Source organism: Myotis lucifugus, unplaced genomic scaffold (assembly GCF_000147115.1).
Source record: "Myotis lucifugus unplaced genomic scaffold, Myoluc2.0 scaffold_48, whole genome shotgun sequence".
NCBI classification, from domain to species: Eukaryota; Metazoa; Chordata; class Mammalia; order Chiroptera; family Vespertilionidae; genus Myotis; species Myotis lucifugus.
The window spans coordinates 4,870,447-4,894,852 of record NW_005871096.1 but is presented as its reverse complement, the minus strand read 5'-3'; the positions used below and the strand labels follow the sequence as shown (position 1 = coordinate 4,894,852).

The following is a 24,406-nucleotide window of genomic DNA, read 5'->3' as shown; positions in this document are numbered from 1 at the left end:
TGGTCTAATTAACCTTTTTCATTATTTATTAAAAAACCAGAGGGCCGGGTGCACCAAAAATTTGGGCCCTCCCGGGGGGGTCCCCTCAGCCCCGGCCTGTGGCCTCTTCCTCAGCCCGCCTGTGCTCTAGCAGTCTGAGAACCCTCGGAGATAACGACTGCTGGCTTAGGCCGCTCCGGGTGGCAGAGGGCAGGCCCAATCCTAGGTGCAGCCCTGGTCGGGCTCAGAGCAGGGCCAATTGGGGAGTTGGGCGCGCCCCTGTCATGCACAGAGCAGGGCGGATCGGAAGGTTGCGATGCCACCCCTAGTCACGCTCAGGGTAGGGCCGATTGGGGGGTTGGGGCACTGCCCCCGTCACACTCAAGGCAGGGTCGATGGGGAGGTTGCGGCGCCACCCTGTCACGCACAGAGTAGGGCCGATTAGGGGGTTGGGGCGCTGCCCCCTGTCATGCACAGAGCAGGGCCCATCAGGGGGGTTGGGGCTCCGTACTCTGTCACGCACAGAGCAGGGACCATCAGGGGGTTGGGGAGCTCCCCCGTCACACACAGAGCAGGGCCCATGAGGGGGTTGAGGAGCTCCCCCGTGTCACTCACAGAGTAGGGCCAATAGGGGAATTGGGGCACCGCCCGCTGTCACACACAGAGCAGGGTGGATCAGGGGGTTGGGGCGCCGCACCCTGTCACACACAGAGCCGCAGGGTGATCAGGGGTTTGGGGAGCTCCCCCCTATCAGGCACAGAGCAGGGCCGATCAGGGGGTTGGGGCGCCTTCCCGTCATGAACAGAGCAGGGCGGATAGGGAGGTTGTGGCCCTGCCCCCTGTCACACACAGAGCCGTAGGGCGATCAGGGGGTTTGGGCACTGCCCCCTGTCGCGCTGCTCCAGGGGCCAGGAGGCCTCGCGGCTCTGCTGATCCCGGTGCTGGGAGGCATATTACCCTTTTACTATATAGGATAGAGGCCTGGTGCACGGGTGGGGGCTGGCTGGTTTGCCCTGAAGGGTGTCCTGGATCAGGGTGGGGGTCCCCACTGGGGTGCCTGGCCAGCCTGGATGAGGGGATAATGGCTGTTTGCATCTGGTCACACCCCCTTCAGGGTGGGGGTCCCCACTGGGGTGCCCGGCCAGCGTGGGTAAGGGGCTGAGGGCCGTTTTCAGGCTGGCGGGTGACTGAAGTTCCCAACCGCTCCTTTTTTTCTTTTTTTAAATTCTGGGCCAGCTTTAGCTCTGAGGCTCGGCTCCAGTTTCTGACCTTTGTTTACCTTCTGTATTTGAAACAATGTTGCGATCCTGCTGGCTGAAGCCTGGCTGACTAAAGCAGGTTTCTGGGGTTTTGTTTAGCTTCTATATTTGTAACAATGTTTCAAACTGCAAGCTCAGAGGCAGGTAGCAGCAGGTGGGGAACCTGGCTTCCTCCGTCACTGGAGCAAGCAAGCCTCCCTGTTTGCATCAGCTGCCTGGCTGCCGGTGCCATCTTGGCTGGTAGTTAATTTGCATAAGGATATGCTGATTAGCCAATGGGAAGGGTAGCAGAGGTACGGCTAATTACCATGTTTCTCTTTTATTAGATAGGCCTAGAGGCCCGATGCACGAAATTTGTGCATGGGGCGTGGCCCTCCCAGCCACGGTGGCTTGCCTTGGCCCTCCCAGCCCTGGCTTCTGCTGTAGGTCATCCGGAAGGACGTCTGGAAGGTCATTCGACTATTAGATCTAATATTATGCTATCTATCTATCTATCTATCTATCTATATATATAAATAAATATGCAAAATCTAAATCTTCTAACAACCCTATGAAGGAGTTAAAATTTAGAGATGAGAAAAATAAAATGCTAAATAAATGAACGAATAAAGTTTTCAATGATACTGATTTTCTATAAAATAAAAGAGTCCAAGAATAGAATGAAGACAAAAGCCTAAATAGGAATTACCTTATCTATAAATACATATACAGCAATGTAACTATTGCAGATTTCTTGACAAGGGCTATCTCCTTGCTAATACATGGTAGAAGAAAATGTATACACAAACAAGCATTTAGAAAATTCTTATTCACTTAATGAATGTCTACTAAATACAAAGCATTTTATCTTGCTCAGTTCCTAGGACCAATCTCCCTGGCTTAGTTCTCTAATGTTTTTCCTGGAATTTTGGCTGAAGAGTGGTAAGTAAAGAGAACTAAGTTGACCACGGATATATTCCCTAGGTAAGCCAGAGCTCACAATACTGGTAAATTCACACAACTAAAATAATCTCTGTAAAGTAGATTTTAATAAAATATAAATTTCTATAAGCAATGTTAGAAGAACAAATGTAAAAGTATAATTTACTAACCACACAAACATCTGCCTGTTTACATGAACAAGTTGGGCTGATTAATAACTCCAATTGAGACCGCAGTTTTTCATCATCACCGAGAACCTGGTTAAATTTCTTCACAAAATCTTGTGCTTTCCCAGGGTCAGGCAAATTCTCTATAAAATTAAAAGAGCATCAATAATACATTAAGAGAAGCTACTCTACTAAGCTAAAAGAAAGTTGTCTTAAAAATAAAATAATGCTGAGTGCCCTCGGGTGTGGCTTAGTGGTTGAGCATCAACCCAGGAACTAACTGGTTCCATTCCTGGTCTGGGCGCATTCCCAGGTTTCAGGCTCGATCCCTAGTGGGGGGCATGCCGGAGGCAACCAATTGATGAAGTTTCTCTCCCATCAATGTTTCTATATCTCTATCCCTCTATCTCTTGAGCTAGCAAGAGAATATCAGCCTCACTGGGACTTCGAAATAAAACTACTAAGGAAAGGATCATTTTCCCTTATTTAAATTGATAGTACCATTGGGAAAATTATTTGTTTGTTTTGATGTTTATTATATATCTACAGAGTAAATAAACATACTCACTTGCTATGGTCATCAGTTTTCCAAACATGGCAGAACAGTTAGTCTCTGACTGAAATTTAAAACAAAAACAAAAGAAGTGATATGTGCTACTAAATTTCTGGGGAAAAAATCTATGTTCAGGATTATATTTTTTAAGTTAAAAATATTACCATATCTAGTTATTATCATATCTCCACCCTAAGTTGATAATAAAAAATTGTGTACTAGCAACAATTATTAAGTTAGGACAAAAAGAAGGAAAGGAGATGTCAGCAGTTAACAGGTATTTAAAAATTTAGAGTATATAATTTTCATATGGAAATTATCTTGCCAGAAGATTGAACAGGATAACTTTGATAAAAAGCAATTATATGGAAATTACTATGAAACCTTACACCAAAGAAAATAAACTAATAATGTGAAGACTAGAAATGTTTTCCTCCTGAATAGAATTCTATTAGCTTTTGTGTGGCCTTACATAAATAACCTCAGAATATCACCTCCCTCCAAAATGTGCTCCCCTTTCCTCCATTACAAAAAAGATGACTTAAATTTGTATGAAACTTGAGTAATTTGTATCAGAAATTGGTAAACTATGGTTCCATGGACCACCTGTTTTTGTTAAACTTTTGCTGGAACACAATCATGACCATTTATTTACATATTGTCTAAAACTGTTTTTGCACTACAAAGGGAGAGTTGAGAGTTCACCACAGAGTGTACAGTTGGCAAAGCCCAAATTTTACTACCTAGTCACTTACAAAAAAAGTCTGTCAACTCTTGCTTTAGTGTCCATGAGCCCTTGAAAGGTTTCAGTCTATGGTTCCCTGATTAATAACATGTATTCTAGCCTGGCTGGTGTTGCTCAGTGGTTGAGCGTCGACCTATGAACCAGGTCATGGTTCAATTCCGGGTCAGGGGACATGCCTGGGTTGAGGGGCATGCAGGAGGCAGCCAATCAATGATTCTCTCTCATTACTGATATTTCTATCTCTCTCCCTCTCCCGTCCTCTCTGAAATAAATTTAAAAAAATATAATTTAAAAAAAGAACATGTATTCTAACAAACACATTTAGAAGTATATTAAGAGATCATTAAATTTCTTTACTCCACCTTCCAGAAAATGTTGGACAGAATTTCTTTTGTTAATTTGAATTTGGCATATTTATAGGATTGATACCTGATTTGACGCTGACTCTCCACTGAAGGACCAGAAAACATGGAGTAAAAAATATTATTACTTCTAATATAATTTTATCTTGAGTTTTAATTTTAATTATTTGAATTTTGAAAAATTATGCATAATATATTAGTGTCTAAATACTTGATAAATGAGAAAACACGATTTCTTTCCTTGTGGTGGAAAATAAAATTTTGTTATACTAATGTGTAATGGAAATTTTGCTTGGATAACTACAGAAATTATGTTTAACTGACATTTGGTAAACAGAACAATTCAGATACTTCCTATTTGCTTCATTATATATAACTACAGAAAATCTGGATAATGACTATAACAATGAATTTAAACAAATCATGAACTTACTGTAGGCTGCTTGTGCAAATCCAAGAGTTCTCGTACATGACTTCTAAGCATATTCTGACATTTCCACATTTCATTGAGAGCTCTGAAAATAAAGTTATAAATATGAAAAAAGTGCATAATATAACAATACTGGTAAGTGTTTAATTTCATTACTTTTCTTGTTGCATGATGTAGATTCATCATTCTTCTACACTTACCTAATATTTTAAGCACCAGAAAATGCAATTATTAGTATTAAGATAGTTTAATGTAAAATGATAAACATAAGGTTTCTTATGAGAGAAAATATAGAAGGATAAATAGCATCTGACAGGTAAATGAAGGAATTGAAAGACATTCTAAATAGAGATAGCTAGAATGTGCTGGTATAGAGAAAGATAAAATGTTATCAAAATGCATGACATATACCACAGAAAAGGATGAGATGATGAAGGCCTTTTTATGCCAGGCTAAGGGGATATGCATAAAGGTCAGTAGACTATTTCAAAATATGAATTTCTCAGAAATGATGTAGATCCAAGATGCCACATTTAAAATGGAGTGTGTTTATTCAGAATTCTTTTCTCTCAACGAAGCAAATTTTCTTCTCTCATAAACCCACTCCATAATTCCAGGTGCCCAGAGGACCTCAGAAATTAGTCTAACTCTAAGTATTCTTTGCCAAATATTCTGAAATATAAACAGAGACCAAACTTTAGTTCAGGGGTTTACTATCTAGATAATTAGGATCCACTTGCAAATCTTTTAAAAAAGATAATGCCTCCTAACATGATACAATGGTACCTCTGTCGAATTTCTGCTGAAAAACTATAATCTCAATCTAATAAATACCAGGTGAACCCAAATTGAGGGAACAATCTACAAAATAAGTGGCATGCTCAATATTCTTCCAAAAACCATCAAAGTCATAAAAGACAAAAAAGACTAAGGAAATCGTTCCACATTAAGAGACTAGAGATATGACAACCAAATATGCAATGTGTAAACCTACAGTGAGAAAATAAATATCTATAAAGAATGTTACTTGGACAATGGAGGAAATCTGAATGAATATATATTGGATTAGAAAATAATAGTGTATCAATGTTAAACCTCTTGATTTTGATAAGGGTACTCTGTTTACATAAAAGAATATCCTTGTTCTTAGGGGATATAGACTGAAATATTCAGTGATGAAGAAATACAATGTCTTCAAATTACTCCAAATGGTTCAGTAGAAATATGTATACGGACATTCTACATAGAGGTGATTTGGATATACTTGCCTGACAAAGAACCAGTCTGAGGTTTAGTGTGGTAAAGCTCCAACAGTGTGATTTACACCTCAGTCAAGAGGTAGACAATAGGTAATTTTGACATGGGGACTTAATTGAATCCCCAAAACAATATTACTGATTCAGTTGGCTAAGTCTGAACTTATAAAAATTTTCTCTGTATATATTTATCTGAGGTTCTTGATTCAACCAGAAGCAATAACCCCATCATGAACAATTAATTAGCTCAGATAAAGTAATTTTATAAAATTTTCAGAAAGTAATCCAAACAATCATTAAAAAGTAACTTACTTGACAGCATTTGGATCCAAACTAGCATATAAATAATACAAGCATTTCATTCTCTCTTCCGTTTCCAGATTGTGGGGAACAAGATACTGAGCAAAGATTTTTTCTACCAACAGCCTATGAAACAAACAAACCCCCAATAACACAATTATTCTACTTTTTAGAGATTTTTATCTATAGTCTATGAAACAAACGAAAAACCTCCCAGATAACACTGTTCTGTATTTTAAAAATAGCCATTTTGTGTTAGAACCACATCCTGCAAAGATAACATGCCAAGGGTAGTATGAATATGTGTAAATACAATGAAAATGATCAGTATGTGACCAGTTCTTTTCCCTGGAAATAGTTTTATTTTTTAAATATTTATAGCTATGCTAGCTATTTGTGACTTTAATTTCTAATTTGTCAGTATGAAATAGGTGTTCTAAAAGGGCTGTATGTCATTCCTAAACACAGGGTGCTAAGGCACTAAGTCACCTATTCTTCCAATGGTCTGGAGCTATAACAAATGACTTAATACTAATATATAAAGCTATGATCTCAAGAATAGCTAATTCTAAAACAAAACAACCTACCAAAACCCCACATTAATTTCCTTTGATTATAGTTCAGCTCCTTTCACATGTTGTCATTAAAAAAAAAAAAATCAGGGAGTTCTACCTTCATACTACTTCCTGAAAATTTAGCTTTTCCTGTGTACAGTTGATATCTCTTCTTTCCATGATCTTGCTAAGCTTATATTTATTATTCAATATCATTGGAATAAGATAATACAAGGGCTCTTCATTAATCAATAAAATACATATACAGTGATACAAAGTAGTCAGTCAATTTAATTCAATAACACATTACCAAGTATTTTACAAAAACCAAAATCATTGTTACAATCCAATATAAAATAATAAGTAACATTCAAACAATGAAAATGACAAAAGGCTTCATCACATGAAAAAAATTATAACTACTATGTATGTGGGACGAATGTTAACCAGACTTACTGTGGCAATCATTTCTCAATATATACAAAGATGGAACCACTATATTGTATATAATTATGTCAATTATACCGCAATGAAAAAAATAACACAGTAATACCTCTATTGGTACTTACGGTGTTGTAAAAAGGAAAAATAATAATTAATAATTATTAAATAGTGCTGTATTGCCAGGCATAGAGCTAGGGGGCTTTACATTAATTATTTTATTTAATCCACATGACAATTCTTTAAGGAAGGCTTTATTATTCCTTTTTAGATAAAACTGAAGTGGCATAGAAGTTGTCAGTTGTACAAGAGCACACACCCATTAAAGGGCAGAATGAACATTTGGTCTCTAGTCTGACTCCAAAGCCTATGCCTATTTCACTATTATTATGCTATCTTACAATCTTGGCTAGAGTCTTATACAAACACTAGAGGCCCGGTGCACAAATTCGTGCATGGGTGGGGCCAGGCCGGCTGGGAGGAGGGGCTGCGGGCAGTTGGCCAGCTGGCCCCACCCCCTGGTCAAACTCCCAGTCAAGGGGACAATTTGCATATTAGCCTTTTATTATATGGGCTAGCATGCACAAATATATGGAAAATAGTTTCTAAACTTAGAAGTCATTAAAAAAATTAAATAGAATTTGTATTTTTTAGAAATTAAAAGCACCTTTATATTCAACCATTCTAGCAACATATTACTCACTTGTCATCGATGCTATTCTGATAATAAATATGCAAAAGTTTGTCTTTTATCCAGCTGACTTTCTCTGCGGCTTCCTTTCCTGCTTCACCATGAAGACAGTATTTCTTATAAAGCTGAGCCAAACCCATCATAGCTTCTTTTCTTACTCGCCACTAGAAAGTATAAAGTTTATTGAATGAGCTAGATACCAAACTTTAGTATACCAATCTGCAAAAATTGCCAATTCTTTACTAGGTTGTACTATTAGACTTATGTGTACAAAAACAGCACAATATTTTTCATAAGAGGCAGACAAACTGTTTAACCAACAATTTTGAATATGCTCTGACTTAAAAATCAGGCTACTTTAGAAATTATCCAATGCCCTGACCGGTTTGGCTCAGTGGATAGAACATCAGCCTGTGGACTGAAAGGTCCCAGGTTCGATTCCGGCCAAGGGCATGTACCTTGCTTGCGGGCACATCCCCAGTAGGAGGTGTGCAAAAGGCAGCTGATCAATGTTTCTCTCTCATCGATGTTTCTAACTCTCTGTCCCTCTCTCTTCCTCTCTGTAAAAAATCAATAAAACATATTTTTTTTTAAAAAGAAATTATCCAATGCAAATTCTGCTAAATCATCTGCCAACTTATTTTCCTCAAAGCCAAGCAATTGTAAATCTTAAGAGTTCATTCAATTCTGTCTAAAAAAAAATTTGGCCAAGTTTTAGAAGCAATTAAAGGGTAAAAATAGCCCTAACCAGTTTGGCTCAGTGGATAGAGCGTCAGCCTGTGGACTGAAGGGTCCCAGGTTTGATTCCGGTCAAGGGCATGTACCTTGGTTGCAGGCACATCCCCAGTAGGGGGTGTGCAGGAGGCAGCTGATCGATGTTTCTCTCTCATCGATGTTTCTAGCTCTCTATCAATCTCCCTTCCTCTCTGTAAAAAATCAATAAAATATATTTTTAAAAAAAGGGTAAAAATATATGAAATGCACTCTGTACACAAAAAAGAATGGTTTATCCGAGTTACATCCATTTGATGTTAGCTCAGAACAAGAGCAAATTTTAATACCAAGATCCTGGAATTACTAAGTTGGAAAGGACCTTGGAGAGCTTCTTAGATGAACTTCCCTACCTTAGAGATTATGAGGGCAAATGATTTACCTAGCCACATCCTAGTCAGTGAAAGACTCTGTGGGACTTCTAGAGTTTGGGATGGTTTACTAGTTGGAAATAAAGGTAGTTGGAGGAGGGTGGACAGAAAAGGAGACTATAAAAACATAGTTAGAACCATGATAGTAAAATGTAATAAAGCAATAACCAAAAAATATATTTGTCTCAATAACAAATCAGAGAATACTATCCTTAGTTTAAATTTAAACTCCCTGCCAAAACCGGTTTGGCTCAGTGGATAGAGCGTCGGCCTGCGGACTGAGGGGTCCCGGGTTCGATTCCGGTCAAGGGCATGTACCTGGGTTGTGGGCACATCCCCAGTGGGAGATGTGCAGGAGGCAGTTGATCGATGTTTCTCTCTCATCGATGTTTCTAGCTCTCTATCTCTCTCCCTTCCTCTCTGTAAAAAATCAATAAAATATATTTAAAAAAAAAAAAATAAAATAAAATAAATTTAAACTCCCTAATAAAATTTGTGTAGTGGATGGAATGAAACTTTGTTCCCATACAACAGGTAATAGATGGTTTGTAACATTTGTTACACAAAACCAAATAATTTTAGCAGTAAAACCTAAGATTAAGTCCTGTCCTTACATTTTATAGAGAAAACAAATTTCAGAAAGGCTATACCCAAGGCCATCTAATTTATTACATCTAAAATATCCAGGAGAAAAACCAAGATGGCGGCATAGGTAAACACCGGAGTTTGCTGCCTCGAACAACCACTTCAAAAATACAACTAAAAGATGGAACGGACATCATCCAGAACCACAGGAAGGCTGGCTGAGTGGAAATCCTACAACTAGAAGGAAAGAGAAAAGCATACCGAGACTCAGAGGAGGCGCAGTGTGGAAGTAAAATACTAAGGTGCGGAGGTGCATGTGGAGCGGGCTGGAGGCTGAGGGCGCGGTTGTCGTTTTCAATCGGGAGGGAGTCTCAGGCTCTGAGCTCCAGTTCCGGGCGAGTCTCTAGGGACCCAGACTCATACGGGAGAGGTGGGACTGTCTGGCATCGGTCGGAACTCGAGGGCAGCTTTCTCTCCGAGGGGCTTGCATCAATTACCGGGATATTGAGAAGCAAACCTCTGAGGGCAGGACTCAGAGGAGCCATAACTGCTAGCCCCGCCCTGTTGATCCCCTGAGACCCGCCCCGCCCAGGCCCTGAAGGGAGGCTTTTGCTGAATAGCCACAGGCAAAGGCTAGATTAGCACCTCCCTAGAGATCCAGGAGCCAGGAAGCCCAGAGGTCAGAGTGGGACCATCCAGTTTGCAGCTCCGTGGAAACATAAAAGACATACTCAGGGGGCAGACTCAGTGAGCACCAAAGCCCCATTGAAGCAAGTCTTGCCCCAGAGGGGTGTCTCCAGCACAGAAGTTCTCCCACTGCAGACACAGCTGATTCTCACAGCCAATTGGCCTGGAGTTCAATTCCTCCTAGTGATAACTATAACAATCAAGGCCTAACTATAACAAGACTGTGCACAAAGCCCACAAGGGGGTGCACCAAGAGTGTCTATCTCAGGTAATTGGAACACTTAGCACAGAAAGGCACTCTATCGACACAGCGAAGCATAAAAAAATGCCGAGACAAAGAAACAGGACAGAAATGAAGGAAAACAAAATGCTGGATATAGAGTTCAAAACCACACTTTTAAGGACTTTAAAGAACTGTTTAGAAACCGCCGATAAATTGAGTAAGGCCCTCGAAAAGACTGGTGAGACCGCCGATAAATGTAGTGAGATCCTCGAAAAGACTACTAAGACCGCTGATAAATGTAGTGAGATCCTCAAGAAATCTAGTGAGACCCTCGATGTTGTGATAAAGGACCAACTAGAAATTAAGCATACACTGACTGAAATAAAGAATATTATATAGACTCCCAACAGCAGACCAGAGGAGCGCAAGAATCAAATCAAAGATTTGAAATATGAAGAAGCAAAAAACACCCAACCGGAAAAGCAAAATGAAAGAAGAATCCAAAAATACGAAGATAGTGTAAGGAGCCTCTGGGACAGCTTCAAGCGTACCAACATCACAATTATAGGGGTGCCAGAAGAAGAGAGAGAGCAAGATATTGAAAACCTATTTGAAGAAATAATGACAGAAAACTTCCCCTACCTGGTGAAAGAAATAGACTTCCAAGTCCAGGAAGCTCAGAGAACCCCAAACAAAAGGAATCCAAAGAGGACCACACCAAGACACATCATAATTAAAATGCCAAGAGCAAAAGACAAAGAGAGTATCCTAAAAGCAGCAAGAGAAAGAAAGTCAGTTACCTACAAGGGAGTACCCATACGACTGTCAGCTGATTTCTCAACAGAAACTTTGCAGGCCAGAAGGGAGTGGCAAGAAATATTCAAAGTGATGAATGCCAAGAACCTACAACCAAGATTATTTTATCCAGCAAAGCTATCATTCAGAAGTGAAGGTCAAATAAAGAGCTTCACAGATAAGAAAAAGCTAAAGGAGTTCATCACCACCAAACCAGTATTATATGAAATGCTGAAAGGTATCCTTTAAGAAGAGGAGGAAGAAGAAAAAGGTAAAGATACAAACTTTGAACAACAAATACACATCTATCAACAAGTGAATCTAAAAATCAAGTGAATAAATAATCTGATGAACAGTATGAACTGGTGATTGCAATAGAATCAGCGACATAGAAAGGGAATGGACTGACTATTCTTGGGTGAGGGGAAGGGGTGGTGGGGGGTATGGGAAGAGATTGGACAATAATCGTGCACTTATGGATGAGGACAGTGGGTGGGGAGTGAGGGCTGAGGGTGGGATGGGAACTGAGTGGAGGGGAGTTATGGTGGGAAAAAAGAGTAACTAACGTAATAATCTGAACAATAAAGATTTAATTAAAAAAATAAAAAAATAAAAATAAAAAAATAAAACTAGATTTTCACAAAAGAAAAAAAAAATAAAATAAAGTAAAATATCCAATAAGGCTGGGCCGGCATGGCTCAGTGGTTGAGCGTTGACCTATGAACCAGGAGGTCACGGTTCGAATCCCAGTTAGGGTACATGCCTGGGTTGTGGGCTCGACCCCCAGTAGGGGGTGTGCAGGAGACAGCTGATCAATAATTCTTTCTCATCATTGATGTTTCTATGTCTCTCTCCCTCTCCTTTCCTAAAATATCCAGTAGTGCTAATATGAGCATATCACATCATGCAGTCTCAGGAAGATTCATTCAGTCACTCTTTCTGAAACTATAAACAAACACTGACAGAAATAGGAACGAAATGTTCCTAAAAAGAGGAAATAAAACAAACAGCAATACTTTAAACTGGTATGTGTGGACTGTGGGGTGGGCCAATTATCAAGTTACCACTATGGAGAGTATCATTTCATTTAAATTAAAGTCAAGGGGAAAACTTTTCAAAGTCAGAATTATTGACATAGCTGAACAAGTTAAACAGTGTCTATGCTACATAACTGCCTTCTTTGACTATTTCAAAAGGACTTAAAGAATACAGCTTGCTTTATTTCATAACCAATAAATATCACTTCTGCCCTGAAATTATAATTAAACTACACGGGATTTGGGAGAACAGCAGGTTTTCAACTACGCCCCAATAAAATAGCACAGTGCAAAGACAAACTTTTGTTAAAGACGTTTATAAGTAGCACATCTAATCAGCCTGTCTTGCATGTCTGTCTTTTGCTCATGGATGACACTATGCCTTAGCAATTGTTATTGCTGTTCTTAATACTACTTTTCCATATAACCCACATGTGTGTGTTTTAATTTTTAAAAAATGTATTGATTTTAGAGAGAAAATAAGAGAAAGAGGTATTTTTTTTCCACTTATTATTTAAGCATTCCTTGGTTGATCCTTATATGTCCCCTGACTGGGGTTTGAACCCACAACCTTGGCACATGGGGATGACGCTTTAACCAACTGAGCTACCTGGCCAGGGCAACCCATGTTTTTAACTGCTTCCACATGGTGGACACCACACAAAAAGAGCAAATAAACACACAACTATGATTTCTGCCCTTAGATTGGCATACCAATATGAAAACATCATAGTCAGAGAAAGTATGATTATCTTTTAGTTAAATGAATGACAGCATATCCACCTAAATTATAGAATACAGTCCCTTTTGAAAATATTTATAGGTGATAAATATAATCAATCACTACTCTTTCAAAACTCATCATGCAAGTGAAAAGGTAAAATAAAACTTTAATTTAGCTTTTAAAAAATATATTTATATTGATTTTAGAGAGGAAGGGAGAGGGAGAGGTAGAAACATCAATGGTAACAAAGAATCATCGATTAGCTGCCACCTGCATGCCCCCTAATGGGGGTGGAGCCCACAACCTTGGCATGTGCCTTGACTGGGAATCAAATTGTGACCTCCTGGTTTTTGGGTTGACACTCAACCACTGAACCATACTGGCCAGGCTAGCTATTCTTTTTAAAAAGGTAAGCTAGAAGCAAACCATGCATGCCTAAGATCTGAAAAGCTATAAAATACAGTGTATTCATTTATGAAGGTAATTTAAAAATACACAGAAATACAAATTATTAGCTCTTTATTTGGCAGTGTATTAATTTGATTTTCACACAAAAAAGCTTTAAATATAATAATAGAAAATAAATTCTATTGCAGTTAGTAAACAATTTAAACAAAGTAAATTACAAAAGAGTAAGATTCCTCAGAGTTTACCCGTTTATCCAGTGTTCTTTCCCTTACAAAGCCAAGTAGCTGATCATTTACTAAGGCAAGGTCTCTTTTGGCAGCTGTTATTATGGTAACAATGACATCATGGCGAATAGCTTCTTCTGGGTCGTGTGATCTAACTTTCAAATATTCTGTAATAAGAGAAAAAACTAAAAATAAATGTTGGCTATCATATCTGTCATGTTCAGAATGATAGAAGAGTCTAATGCTTTAAGCTTTTGTCCACAATGTTTACAATATTTATAAAATGTGCATGAATTTAAAGCATTTTATTTTTGAGGTGGCAATACCCTATGTAAACACAAAATAAACTATACCATAGTATTTACTACTGAACAATCATATCTTAATAAATAATGTATTTTACATCAACTATTCTGGAAAAGTCAAATCACAATGCAGTATCTGATTAAACATTACAATTTAAGTTACAGTACAAATTAAGACTGAAAAAAAAAAACAGTAAAAAAGGCTTATAGTAAGTTTGCTGATAGGTATATATCTGCACATTACACAATATAAAATACAGAATTAACATTCTATAGCAGCCGTGGGCAAACTACGGCCCGCTGGCCGGATCCAGCCCGTTTGAAATGAATAAAACTAAAAAAAAAAAAAAAAAAAAGACCGTACCCTTTTATGTAATGATGTTTACTTTGAATTTATGTTAGTTCACACAAACACTCCATCCATGCTTTTGTTCCGGCCCTCCAGTCCAGTTTAAGAACCCATTGTGGCCCTCGAGTCAAAAAGTTTGCCCACCCCTGTTCTATAGCCTATAAAAAAAGTCCTGAATATTTACAATATAAATAAAATCAAAACAAAAAAATGTTACTTCCTCTTTTTTGGTGAACAGCATTTTGACAGAAGCCATTTATTTGCCATTACCAAATAAATAGGTTCAAATGCTCTATGTTCAAGTGAATAATAAGAAATTCTAGTCTAGTCCAGAAGGTAACCACTTTCTTAGTTATTAATTGATGTTACTATGTTTAATTTTCACATAGGTATAGTGATTTCATAATAATATATCATAAAAGCCTACTTCCTCAAACTATGATTTCCAAAAAATTCGGAAGGATTACAATATGAAGATTTCAAATATACTTTTATTATATTAACATGAAATCATTTACTACTCCATGGCTGATATAGACCTGAAATAGTGCCTGCCAGAATTAAAATCTAATTCAAAAACTGAAGTTAAGGTTAAAGGCCACATCTAAAATAATATAAACCAGCTACCTTACCTGTGAGATCCTTTGCTAAATCTGGGTGATTCATTAAACAGTGACTGGCAAATTTCACACTTTCTAATCTCACAGGAACATGAATGTCATTAAATCTACATATGAAAAGATTGCTAAATATTAGTTGTAAGGCAAAACAATTATTTTCAAATAAGGTACACATATCTAACATGATGTAAATGCCTATAAACATGAAATTACTGATTAGAAAGTGTGATTATTATGACAATTAACATGTTCTGAAGGAAGAATATAAAGTAAAACAATAATTTCACAAAAACAGTTTGAAAACAGAATTTGTTTACCATTCTAAAACAAACAAAAAGCAGTCTAAACACATCTCCCAACCCACACTACCAACAACTTTGTAGAGCCCCAAATTTAAGAGTTTAAAATTATTCTATAAAACAAAAAAAATAAATATTTGAAACACACAAAATCTACTTGAAAGCATTTTTCTATGAGGAAAATACCAGGGAGATGTGAGGTAGAAAGGAAATCATATATGAGGCAGATCGAGAAGTTCAAAGATGAGTACATGAAGTGCATGTGTCATACTGCCTCACAAAGTTCCATGTGGACAGGACCAACATTAAAATGCTCTTTTAAAGGTATAATATATTGTAAGAATTCAACACCTATGAAATACCACATGTGAATTCAAAACTGCACGTAAAAGACTGCATATAAAATAATAATAAGCTGAATAACTCAAATTTTAAAATTTTGGACAGTTTGAAAACCAACTATTAATGATAAATAATGTGATTTTAAATAGCAGGAAATATTTTTACTTTTTAAGTGATCTCATAAACAACCAATTAGCCTGGCCAGTGTGGCCCAATGGTTGAGTGTGGACCCAGGAACCAGACAGGAGGTCACTGTTTGATTTCCCTGATTCCCAAGCAGGGCACATGATCGGGTTTCGGGCTCAATCCCCACTAGGGGGAGTGCAAGAGGCAGCCAATGGATGATTCTCTCTCATCACTGATGTTTTTATCTCTCTTTCCCTCTCCCTTACTCTCTCCGAAATCAGTAGTAGAAACAAAAAACAACAAACAAAAAACGTATTAAAACAAAAAAACTCCACAACCAATTAAACTAAAGCTATTTAATAAATGTTTTAATTTTAATGTCCATGCCTACTTTCTTATCCAGAGATAATCAATCATATTTTAATAAATTCTTGCATTTAGGGCTTATAATTTTCTAACTGCCAGAGAAAAATAAAAATGCTATTTATGACCAAGTTAATTACAAAGTATCAAAATACTTATTGCTAAATAATTAAGGAAAATAAAACAGACTGTTAATACTTTTCCATGAATCAGAAACCCATTGCGGGAAATAGCAGTGAATCTAAAACTATAAAGAAAGCTCTGCCCAGCCGGTGTTGCTCAATGGTCGGGTGTCGATCTATGAACCAGAAGGTCACAGTTCGATTCCCAGTCAGGGCACATGCCTGGGTTGTGGGCTCGATCCCCAGTGTGGGGCGTGCAGGAGGCAGCCAATCTATGATTCTCTCTACCACTAATATTTCTATCTCTCTCTCTCCTTCCTCTCTGAAATCAATAAAAATATATTTAAAAAAAAGAAAATTATTTTTAAAAAAGGAAAAAAGAACACTCTTATGGTTTAGTTTTTACAAGTAACACAAGTAAAAAAAGGATTCTTGAATTTTGTTTTGTTATAAATATTGATGTCAATCACAAGGACAGAATTACCCCTCTACATATCGACAAGTACACTACTTCATTCTTTCTACTCTAATTCTTATAAATTCAAGCTTGGTTATTTAAATATTACTTAATCCTATAAAGACCTTCAAAGTGTAAGTAAGTTATCATTATGTCAGCGTCCGAAATTTCTGATTTGTTCTATTTTAGTGTTTAACCTAAGACTATTATTACAAGGAGTATTATATCGAATTTACTTTAAGAAAATTTCTGAGCACATTTTCTGAATAGGTTCAATTAAACAATGGTAAATCTCAAATGCTCTCCAGAATACTAATAGTAAAAATTGACCTTCTAATCAAATTTTGAAACAAAGAAATATGTACAGGAATGCAAAGGGGAATTTAATACATTGCATAGATTTTTTTCAACCTTAACATCAAGTTGATAGAATGTAATAATTCTAAGTTCTTGAGAGGGAACATTAAAAACTATTTGAGTGAAGAGGAATGGTATTTTCAATTTCAAAATCAGACAATACCAAATTAGTTCAAAACATACACCATGCAATTAGACATGCTACAGACCTAAAAGATAAGCACTAGTAAATGAATTGCTGGACTGAAAAATGGCATAAACATGTCTTCACTTACATGATTTATTTAAAAATCTTAAGATTTTGAACACTCTTTAGATGTTGCCTATTTATTCTAATGACATTATTGAGCACAAAAAAGATTAAAACTGTTATGTAGATAAGCAATAAGCTTTCTTCATAAAAATCTGTCTTCTAATTTGTTCTCCAAGAAAGACAGCAACACAGATACTAAAGAAACAAACACTTATCAATTAAAGTTTTGATATATGTGTGGTTTTAGTGGACCATATTGAATGGTCTCCAAAATATAAAGAATCCATAGAATTGTATGTGTTCTCTTACCGTCCAAGAAAACACTGCCAAAGAGGACGATTCTGTGTTGCCAAATCAGAATCTTTAGAACCAAACAATTTAGCTAAAAGTCGAACAACAGCTAATCGCTCTTCTCCATCATTGCTCTAAGGGAAAAGAGAAAATAAATGAATCTGGCAATTTATTCATTAGATCATAGAAAATAAAATGAAACATTCCCCAAAAGCTACAGTTTCATATTCTGCTTATAGTGATATGAGAACTTTAAAATACATGCTCTCCTTTACTATGCTGATACTGTTTTGATTCTATGTTAGATCATATCTGGTTCTTTGCTCTTACTTCAAACCCTTGCAACTGCTAATATATGCCTACTTCCCTGCTTGTTTGCAGTCTACACAGATGTTACAGAAGTAAGGTAATCTTCAATTCTAACGTTCCCTAAGGCTCCTAGAAAAAAATTCTATGAAAGGAGAAGCTGCAAATAATTCCCATCCTAATAAGCCTTTTTTTTTTTTTAACAAGAAATCGTTCCTATAATTTGAGCTCCAAAATAAACCCATGTCAATTAAGGTTTTGATATGTAAGGTTTTAAACAAGGATCGATCCTCTGCTGACTGGAGAATAAGACACAGAAGAATGTCATAATTCAGGGAAACTCATTTTAATAGAAGAACAAGAATGTTAATAAGAAGATATTAAACTGAGTACTACAAAAGCAAAACTTAAAAGTTGTTTTTGATAGGGGCTTCCTATTTTCTTGTCCTGAATCAATGTTACGAAAATTTTGTTCCAATTTCACTAGTGATGTCATGTCTTAATATAAATTAAGTTATTCTGAAACCATAAGGTGTTTTTAAAAATCAGATATTCACTAGGAAAATAAAGGCAATGATTAAAAGCAACTGCTGATTTTTTAAATGTTCAAATACAACGTCTAAAGCAATACCGGAAATCCAATAAATAAATATTCATGAGAAAAGACAGTAAGTTAAAAAAGAAAAAGGAGCATGAGATATAATCTTTTCTTTATGATTCCTGATCTTCACTTTCAGGAATAGGGATTTTATGGATAAAATGGGCACATGTATCAAACATGAAAAATGAAAATGTTATGAAGCTTTATTGAATACTTATAATCACAAAACGACTTACTTTGGCAAAGTTTTTCTCAGGCAATGTGACAAGCAGATCAGTGCTGCCTTTTAGTAAGTACAATTGACTAGCCAACATGATTTATTTTTTTAAAGAAATCAATCTATCTCTTAAATGTCAAACACTAGAATAAGGGGAAGTCTTATTCTATTTATAGGAGACTACTTTAGTAGCTTAGTGATTATTTCAAATGATGTTATGTTTCACATCTATGTATTTAACTACTGAAATAAAAATAAGTGAGAACTCTGAATATATCAATACGTGGAACAACAAATTAATATTTTTCTCTCTCTCTCCCTTTCCCCCTCCCTCCCTCTCTCCCTCTTTCCTTCTCTTCCTCCCTCTCTCCTTCTCTCAAATCAAATAAAACATTTTTAAAAATGAAAAAACCACTGTTCAAAATAAATTCCTTGAGTGAAGTTAGAATATAATTTATAGTGATGGTATAATTTTTTGATGCAAAAATGATGTACAACTATATTATTAATCTATCCCAAAGTGTAAAATTATCTCATTAAGATATTACATAATACATTGTTTGACTATAAATACATATATATATATCTTAATAATTAAAACAGTGGACAAATATTAGAGATTTTGCATCAACAATTTGCCAGTGACTTTCTAAAAAAAACCATACACCTTAAAAGGCTGCTCGTAGTTTTCATTTCTTTTTAGAAATGGTAACTAGAAAAGATACCTAACTCTAACTGATTCAGAATAATTCTCGGAAACTTCACTCTAACCAAAATAAGGCAATAGTAACTGGGGTTTGGTGTGTTTTTTAAAAAGATTTTTAAGGAGAGAGGAAGAGAGAGGGAGAGAGAGGGAGAGAGAGAAAGAAAAATCAATGTGAAGGCAGAACATTGGCCGGCTGCCTCCTGCACCAGCCCTACTGGGGATGGAGCCTGCAAATTGGGCATGTGCCCTGACCAGGAATCGAACCAGCAACCGTTCAGTGCATGGGACAATACCCAACCAACTAAGCAACACTAGCCACTGCAATATAGTAACTGTTTTACAGTACTTTCAAATTTGGGAAATAAATGTAAATCTCTCTCTCTGCATGCCATGAAAAAAGGCTTAAATGTAAAATGTGGCAAATTTCATGATAACTACAGCCAAGACTGCTAAGTAGGACAACTCCAGGGTACCCCTGAAACTTAAGAGAATAGCACTTTGTGGACCCATACAGTGGACAGTATATATAGTTGCATGCAGTAGCCCAGTACAGACTAAAATCAAACAAATTGTAACCTGTGACTCTTAACTATTAAAAGTTGTAGCTATATTCAGAGATATAACTACAGAAAAATCACAACAGTAATACTGGTAACTAAAAAGGGGCACCCTAATTATATATAGATAGTACCTAAACTACTCTGAATTTCAGTTTCTTTATTCAGGATGAGAAAAGTAATACTGGTACAGTATAGGGCTGCAGCCAGAAGCAATTAATAACACAGGTGATGGCACCTGTTTTAAGACAATAAACAAATATTCCATCATTATTATTATCTACACCAGTGATGACAAACCTATGACACGCGTGTCAGAGGTGACACGCGAACTCATGTTTTTGGTTGATTTTTCTTTGTTAAATGGCATTTAAATATATAAAATAAATATCAAAAATATAAATCTTTGTTTTACTATGGTTGCAAATATCAAAAAATTTCTATATGTGACACGGCACCAGAGTTAAGTTAGGGTTTTTCAAAATGCTGGCATGCCGAGCTCAAAAGGTTCGCCATCACTGATCTAGACACAGTATTGAGTTCAGTATAAAGTTTAAAAAGGAATTAAGAATAATTGGGGACTGGGGTAAACTGAGAAGTTCATAATTCATTTAAGGTGTTACTGCTCAGTTTTAGCCATTTTGTTGTCATATAGAAATATGGACCCAATGTTGCCATATCACCTGATTTTTTTTATTGTTGCTACTATTACAGATGTTCCTCATAAAAGAAAATGCATTCATCTGAACTTTTAAACGAAATTTGACCTTTAAACTTACATATTCATTTAATGTTAGTAACTTAAGAGAGGAGTCTTTGTTATGAGATTAAAAAAAAATCAAATAGAATCTATTTTCAGGCTGGATTCAGCTTGTTAGCAACCTCTGCTTTAGATTAAAAGAACCTACTGAAGTATGGGGTATGAACAACCACTACAGTTTAGCTTTCCTCAGTTTACATTTAGCTTCCCTCAGTTTACATTAAGTCCATACATGGAGGAGAAACCAAGATGGCGGCATAGGTAAACACCCGAGATTGCTGCCTTGCACAACCACTTCAAAAATACAGCTAAAAGACGGAACGGACATCATCCAGAACCACAGAAAGGCTGGCTGAGTGGAAATTCTACAACTAGAAGGAAAGAGATAAGCATACCAAGACTCAGAGGAGGTGCAGTGCGGAAGTAAAATACAAAGGTGCGGAGGTGCATTCGGAGAGGGCTGGCAGCTGAGGACACGATTGTCTTTTTCTTTTTTTTTAAAAATATATTTTATTTATTTTTTACAGAGAGGAAGGGAGAGGGATAGAGAGTTAGAAACATCGATGAGAAACATCGATCAGCTGCCTCTTGCACATCTCCTACTAGGGATGTGCCCGCAACCCAGGTACATGCCCTTGACCGGAATCGAACCTGGGACCTTACAGTCCGCAGGCCGACGCTCTATCCACTGAGCCAAACCGGTTTCGGCACGATTGTCTTTTTCAATAGGGAGGGAGTCTCAGGCTCTGATCTCCGGGGACCCAGACTCATACATGAGAAACGGGACTTTCTGGCATCAGTCGGCACTCGAGGGCAGCTTTCTCTCAGAGGCACTCACAGGGATTGCCAGGGCCTCTGAGGGGAGGACTGAGAGCACCCTGGGACCCCGCCCCGCCCAAGCCCTGCACTGAGGCTTTTGCATATGAAAGGCCCGGCCCTTTGTAATCTGAAAATTACTTAAACTGCAGCTGCCCCAAAACCCCAGGGCAACTAGCATTGCTTTACAGCTGGCTTCTGCTGGGTAGCCTCAGACAGAGGCTAGATTAGCACCTCCTTAGATCCAAGAGACAGTGTACCCAGTGGTCAGAGTGGGACCATCCAATTACAACTCAGATCCATAAGAGACACACTCAGGGGGCACACTCAGTGAGCACCAAAGCCCCACTGAAGCAAGTCTTGCCCCATAAGGGTGTCTTCAGCACAGAAGTTCTCCCACTGTAGACACAGCTGATTCTCACAGACAATTGGCCTGGAGGTCAATTCCTCCCAGTGATACCAAAAACAATCAAGGCTTAACTACAACAAGACTGTGCACAAAGCCCACAAGGGGGTGCACCAAGAGTGTCTACCTCAGGTAACTGGGGAGGCTGAGCCACTGGGCCGTATAGGACACTTAGCACAGAAAACCACTCTATCGACACAGTGAAGCATAAAAAATGCGGAGACAAAGAAACAGGACACAAATGACAGAAATGGAGGAAAGCAAACTACTGGATATAGAGTTCAAAACCACACTTTTAAGGTTTTTCAAGAATTTTCTAGAAACCGCCGATAAACTCAATGAGACCCTCAAGAAATCTAGTGAGACCCTCGATGTTGTGATAAAGGACCAACTAGAAATTAAGCATACACTGACTGAAATAAAGAATATTATACAGACTCCCAACAGCAGACCAGAGGAGCGCAAGAATCAAGTCAAAGATTTGAAATACGAAGAAGCAAAAAACACCCAACCGGAAAAGCAAAATGAAAAAAGGATCCAAAAATACGAAAATAGTGTAAGGAGCCCCTGGGACAGCTTCAAGCGTACCAACATCCGAATTACAGGGGTGCCAGAAGAAGAGAGAGAGCAAGATATTGAAAACCTATTTGAAGAAATAATGACAGAAAACTTCCCCTACCTGGTGAAAGAAATAGACTTCCAAGTCCAGGAAGCTCAGAGAACCCCAAACAAAAGGAATCCAAAGAGGACCACACCAAGACACATCATAATTAAAATGCCAAGAGCAAAAGACAAAGAGAGTATCCTAAAAGCAGCAAGAGAAAGAAAGTCAGTTACCTACAAGGGAGTACCCATACGACTGTCAGCTGATTTCTCAACAGAAACTTTGCAGGCCAGAAGGGAGTGGCAAGAAATATTCAAAGTGATGAATGCCAAGAACCTACAACCAAGATTATTTTATCCAGCAAAGCTATCATTCAGAAGTGAAGGTCAGATAAAGAGCTTCACAGATAAGAAAAAGCTAAAGGAGTTCATCACCACCAAACCAGTATTATATGAAATGCTGAAAGGTATCCTTTAAGAAGAGGAAGAAGAAAAAGATAAAGACAGAAATGATGAACAACAAATACACATCTATCAACAAGTGAATCTAAAAATCAAGTGAATAAATAATCTGATGAACAGAATGAACTGGTGATTATAATAGAATCAGGGACATAAAAAGGGAATGGACTGACTATTCTTGGGGGGGAAAGGGGTGTGGGGGATGCGGGAAAAGACTGGACAAAAATCGTACACCTATGGATGAGGACAGTGGGTGGGGAGTGAGGGCGGAGGGTGGCGTGGGAACTGGGTGGAGGGGAGTTATGGGGGGGAAAAGAGGAACAAATGTAATAATCTGAACAATAAAGATTTAAATAAAAAAAAAAGGTCCATACATGGAAATCTGAAAGTTTAGTTTCTAAATCCATCACCTATCATGGCAATCTTGTTTATGGATTAAATGGGTTTGACTTTTCATGTTGAGACACTGGGAGAAAATATTTTAATACTTTATATCTAGAAATAACTTGGCACGTAAACATCTTTAGGCTGTTGTTAAAATAAACTCTTAATAAACAAATAAGACGATGTTCTCCATATAACATTTTCCACAATAGAGTTTCTGGTATCAATGTCCCTTATACTAAACTAGTGTCCCGGTGCACGGATTCATGCACATTGAAAGGAAATTAATTAGAAAAAATATTTTAATATTGCCATTTGCCCTTTATCTTATTATAGAAGTGTCAACCAAATTCACGATCGACAAAGACAGATCGAAACACACATGTGTGACTAGCGCCAGCGAGAGCTCTGCATGTATCGTGCAGGCACGAGTCAACTTAGCCTTTTATATATATATATATATATATATATATATATATATATATATATATATATATATATATAAATAACCTGGTGCACGAAATTCGTGCAGGGGTGCGGGGGGGGGGGGGGGGGGGTCCCCTAGCCCGGCCAGCACCCTTTTCAATCTGAGACCCCTCGGGGAAGTACAAATGCCGGTTTAGCCCCTAATCCTGTGGGAAATTTCTCTTGGAACGTGGAGTGGTGGGTCATAATCGCTCACCCCGCCCGCCCCGCCGAATGGTCCTAAACACTCTGCGTGCACGCTTGCTCCCCAAATAGTGCACACTCAGTTTTAGTCATTTACCTGAATTTATCTCTCATGTTGTTCTTTTCTGCGCTTGCCCTTCGTGCCCCCATCCATTTTTCTATATTTTCTTGTGAGCCGAAACGCATTTCGCTTTTTTCTTTTTTTCTCCAATCTTTTTCTTCACTTTTTTTTTCTTTTTGGTCATTTGGGCCTTAGAGGGGGGCGGGGCGTTGGGGTTGGGCTGTTGATGGGGGGCGGGGGCCGTTTATTTTTGGGAGGTAGGTATTTTTTTTTGAATTTTCTTTTTGCGGTGCCCCGCGCGGGGGCGCCCTCACCAGTCCCCCATTATTTTTCTTTTTATTATTATTTTTTTTTTTTTTGGTTCCCCCCATTTATAAAAAAGGACCCTATTTATTAAAAAAATTTTTTCGCTGAGGGGGTCGGGGGGTCTTTCACGGTTAGTGTGTTTGTCTGGTGTCTTCCCCCCCCGCTCTTTTGTGGGGGGGGGGGGG

At 37.8% G+C, this 24,406-nt stretch overlaps 1 protein-coding gene across 20 annotated transcripts in view; it reads right to left on the bottom strand.

Moving 5' to 3' along the window:
* PDS5A (PDS5 cohesin associated factor A) overlaps positions 1-24,406 on the bottom strand; it is a 102,642-nt gene that overhangs the window by 40,928 nt on the left and 37,308 nt on the right. For 18 of the 20 annotated variants that reach the window (XR_002829193.1, XR_002829192.1, XR_002829195.1 and 15 more), the window contains 8 exons: positions 17,386-17,501; positions 14,770-14,864; positions 13,505-13,650; positions 7,671-7,822; positions 5,985-6,098; positions 4,420-4,501; positions 2,895-2,943; positions 2,330-2,469 (listed from right to left, as the gene is read on the bottom strand). Coding sequence is in view for 14 of the 20 variants with exons in the window: in XM_006088492.3 (XP_006088554.1) it covers positions 2,330-2,469; positions 2,895-2,943; positions 4,420-4,501; positions 5,985-6,098; positions 7,671-7,822; positions 13,505-13,650; positions 14,770-14,864; positions 17,386-17,501 (894 nt within the window). In the remaining 6 variants the exon portion in view is untranslated. The remainder of the gene's footprint in view (positions 1-2,329; positions 2,470-2,894; positions 2,944-4,419; positions 4,502-5,984; positions 6,099-7,670; positions 7,823-13,504; positions 13,651-14,769; positions 14,865-17,385; positions 17,502-24,406) is intronic. The other 2 variants (XM_014455609.2, XM_023753639.1) reach the window with 2 other exon arrangements.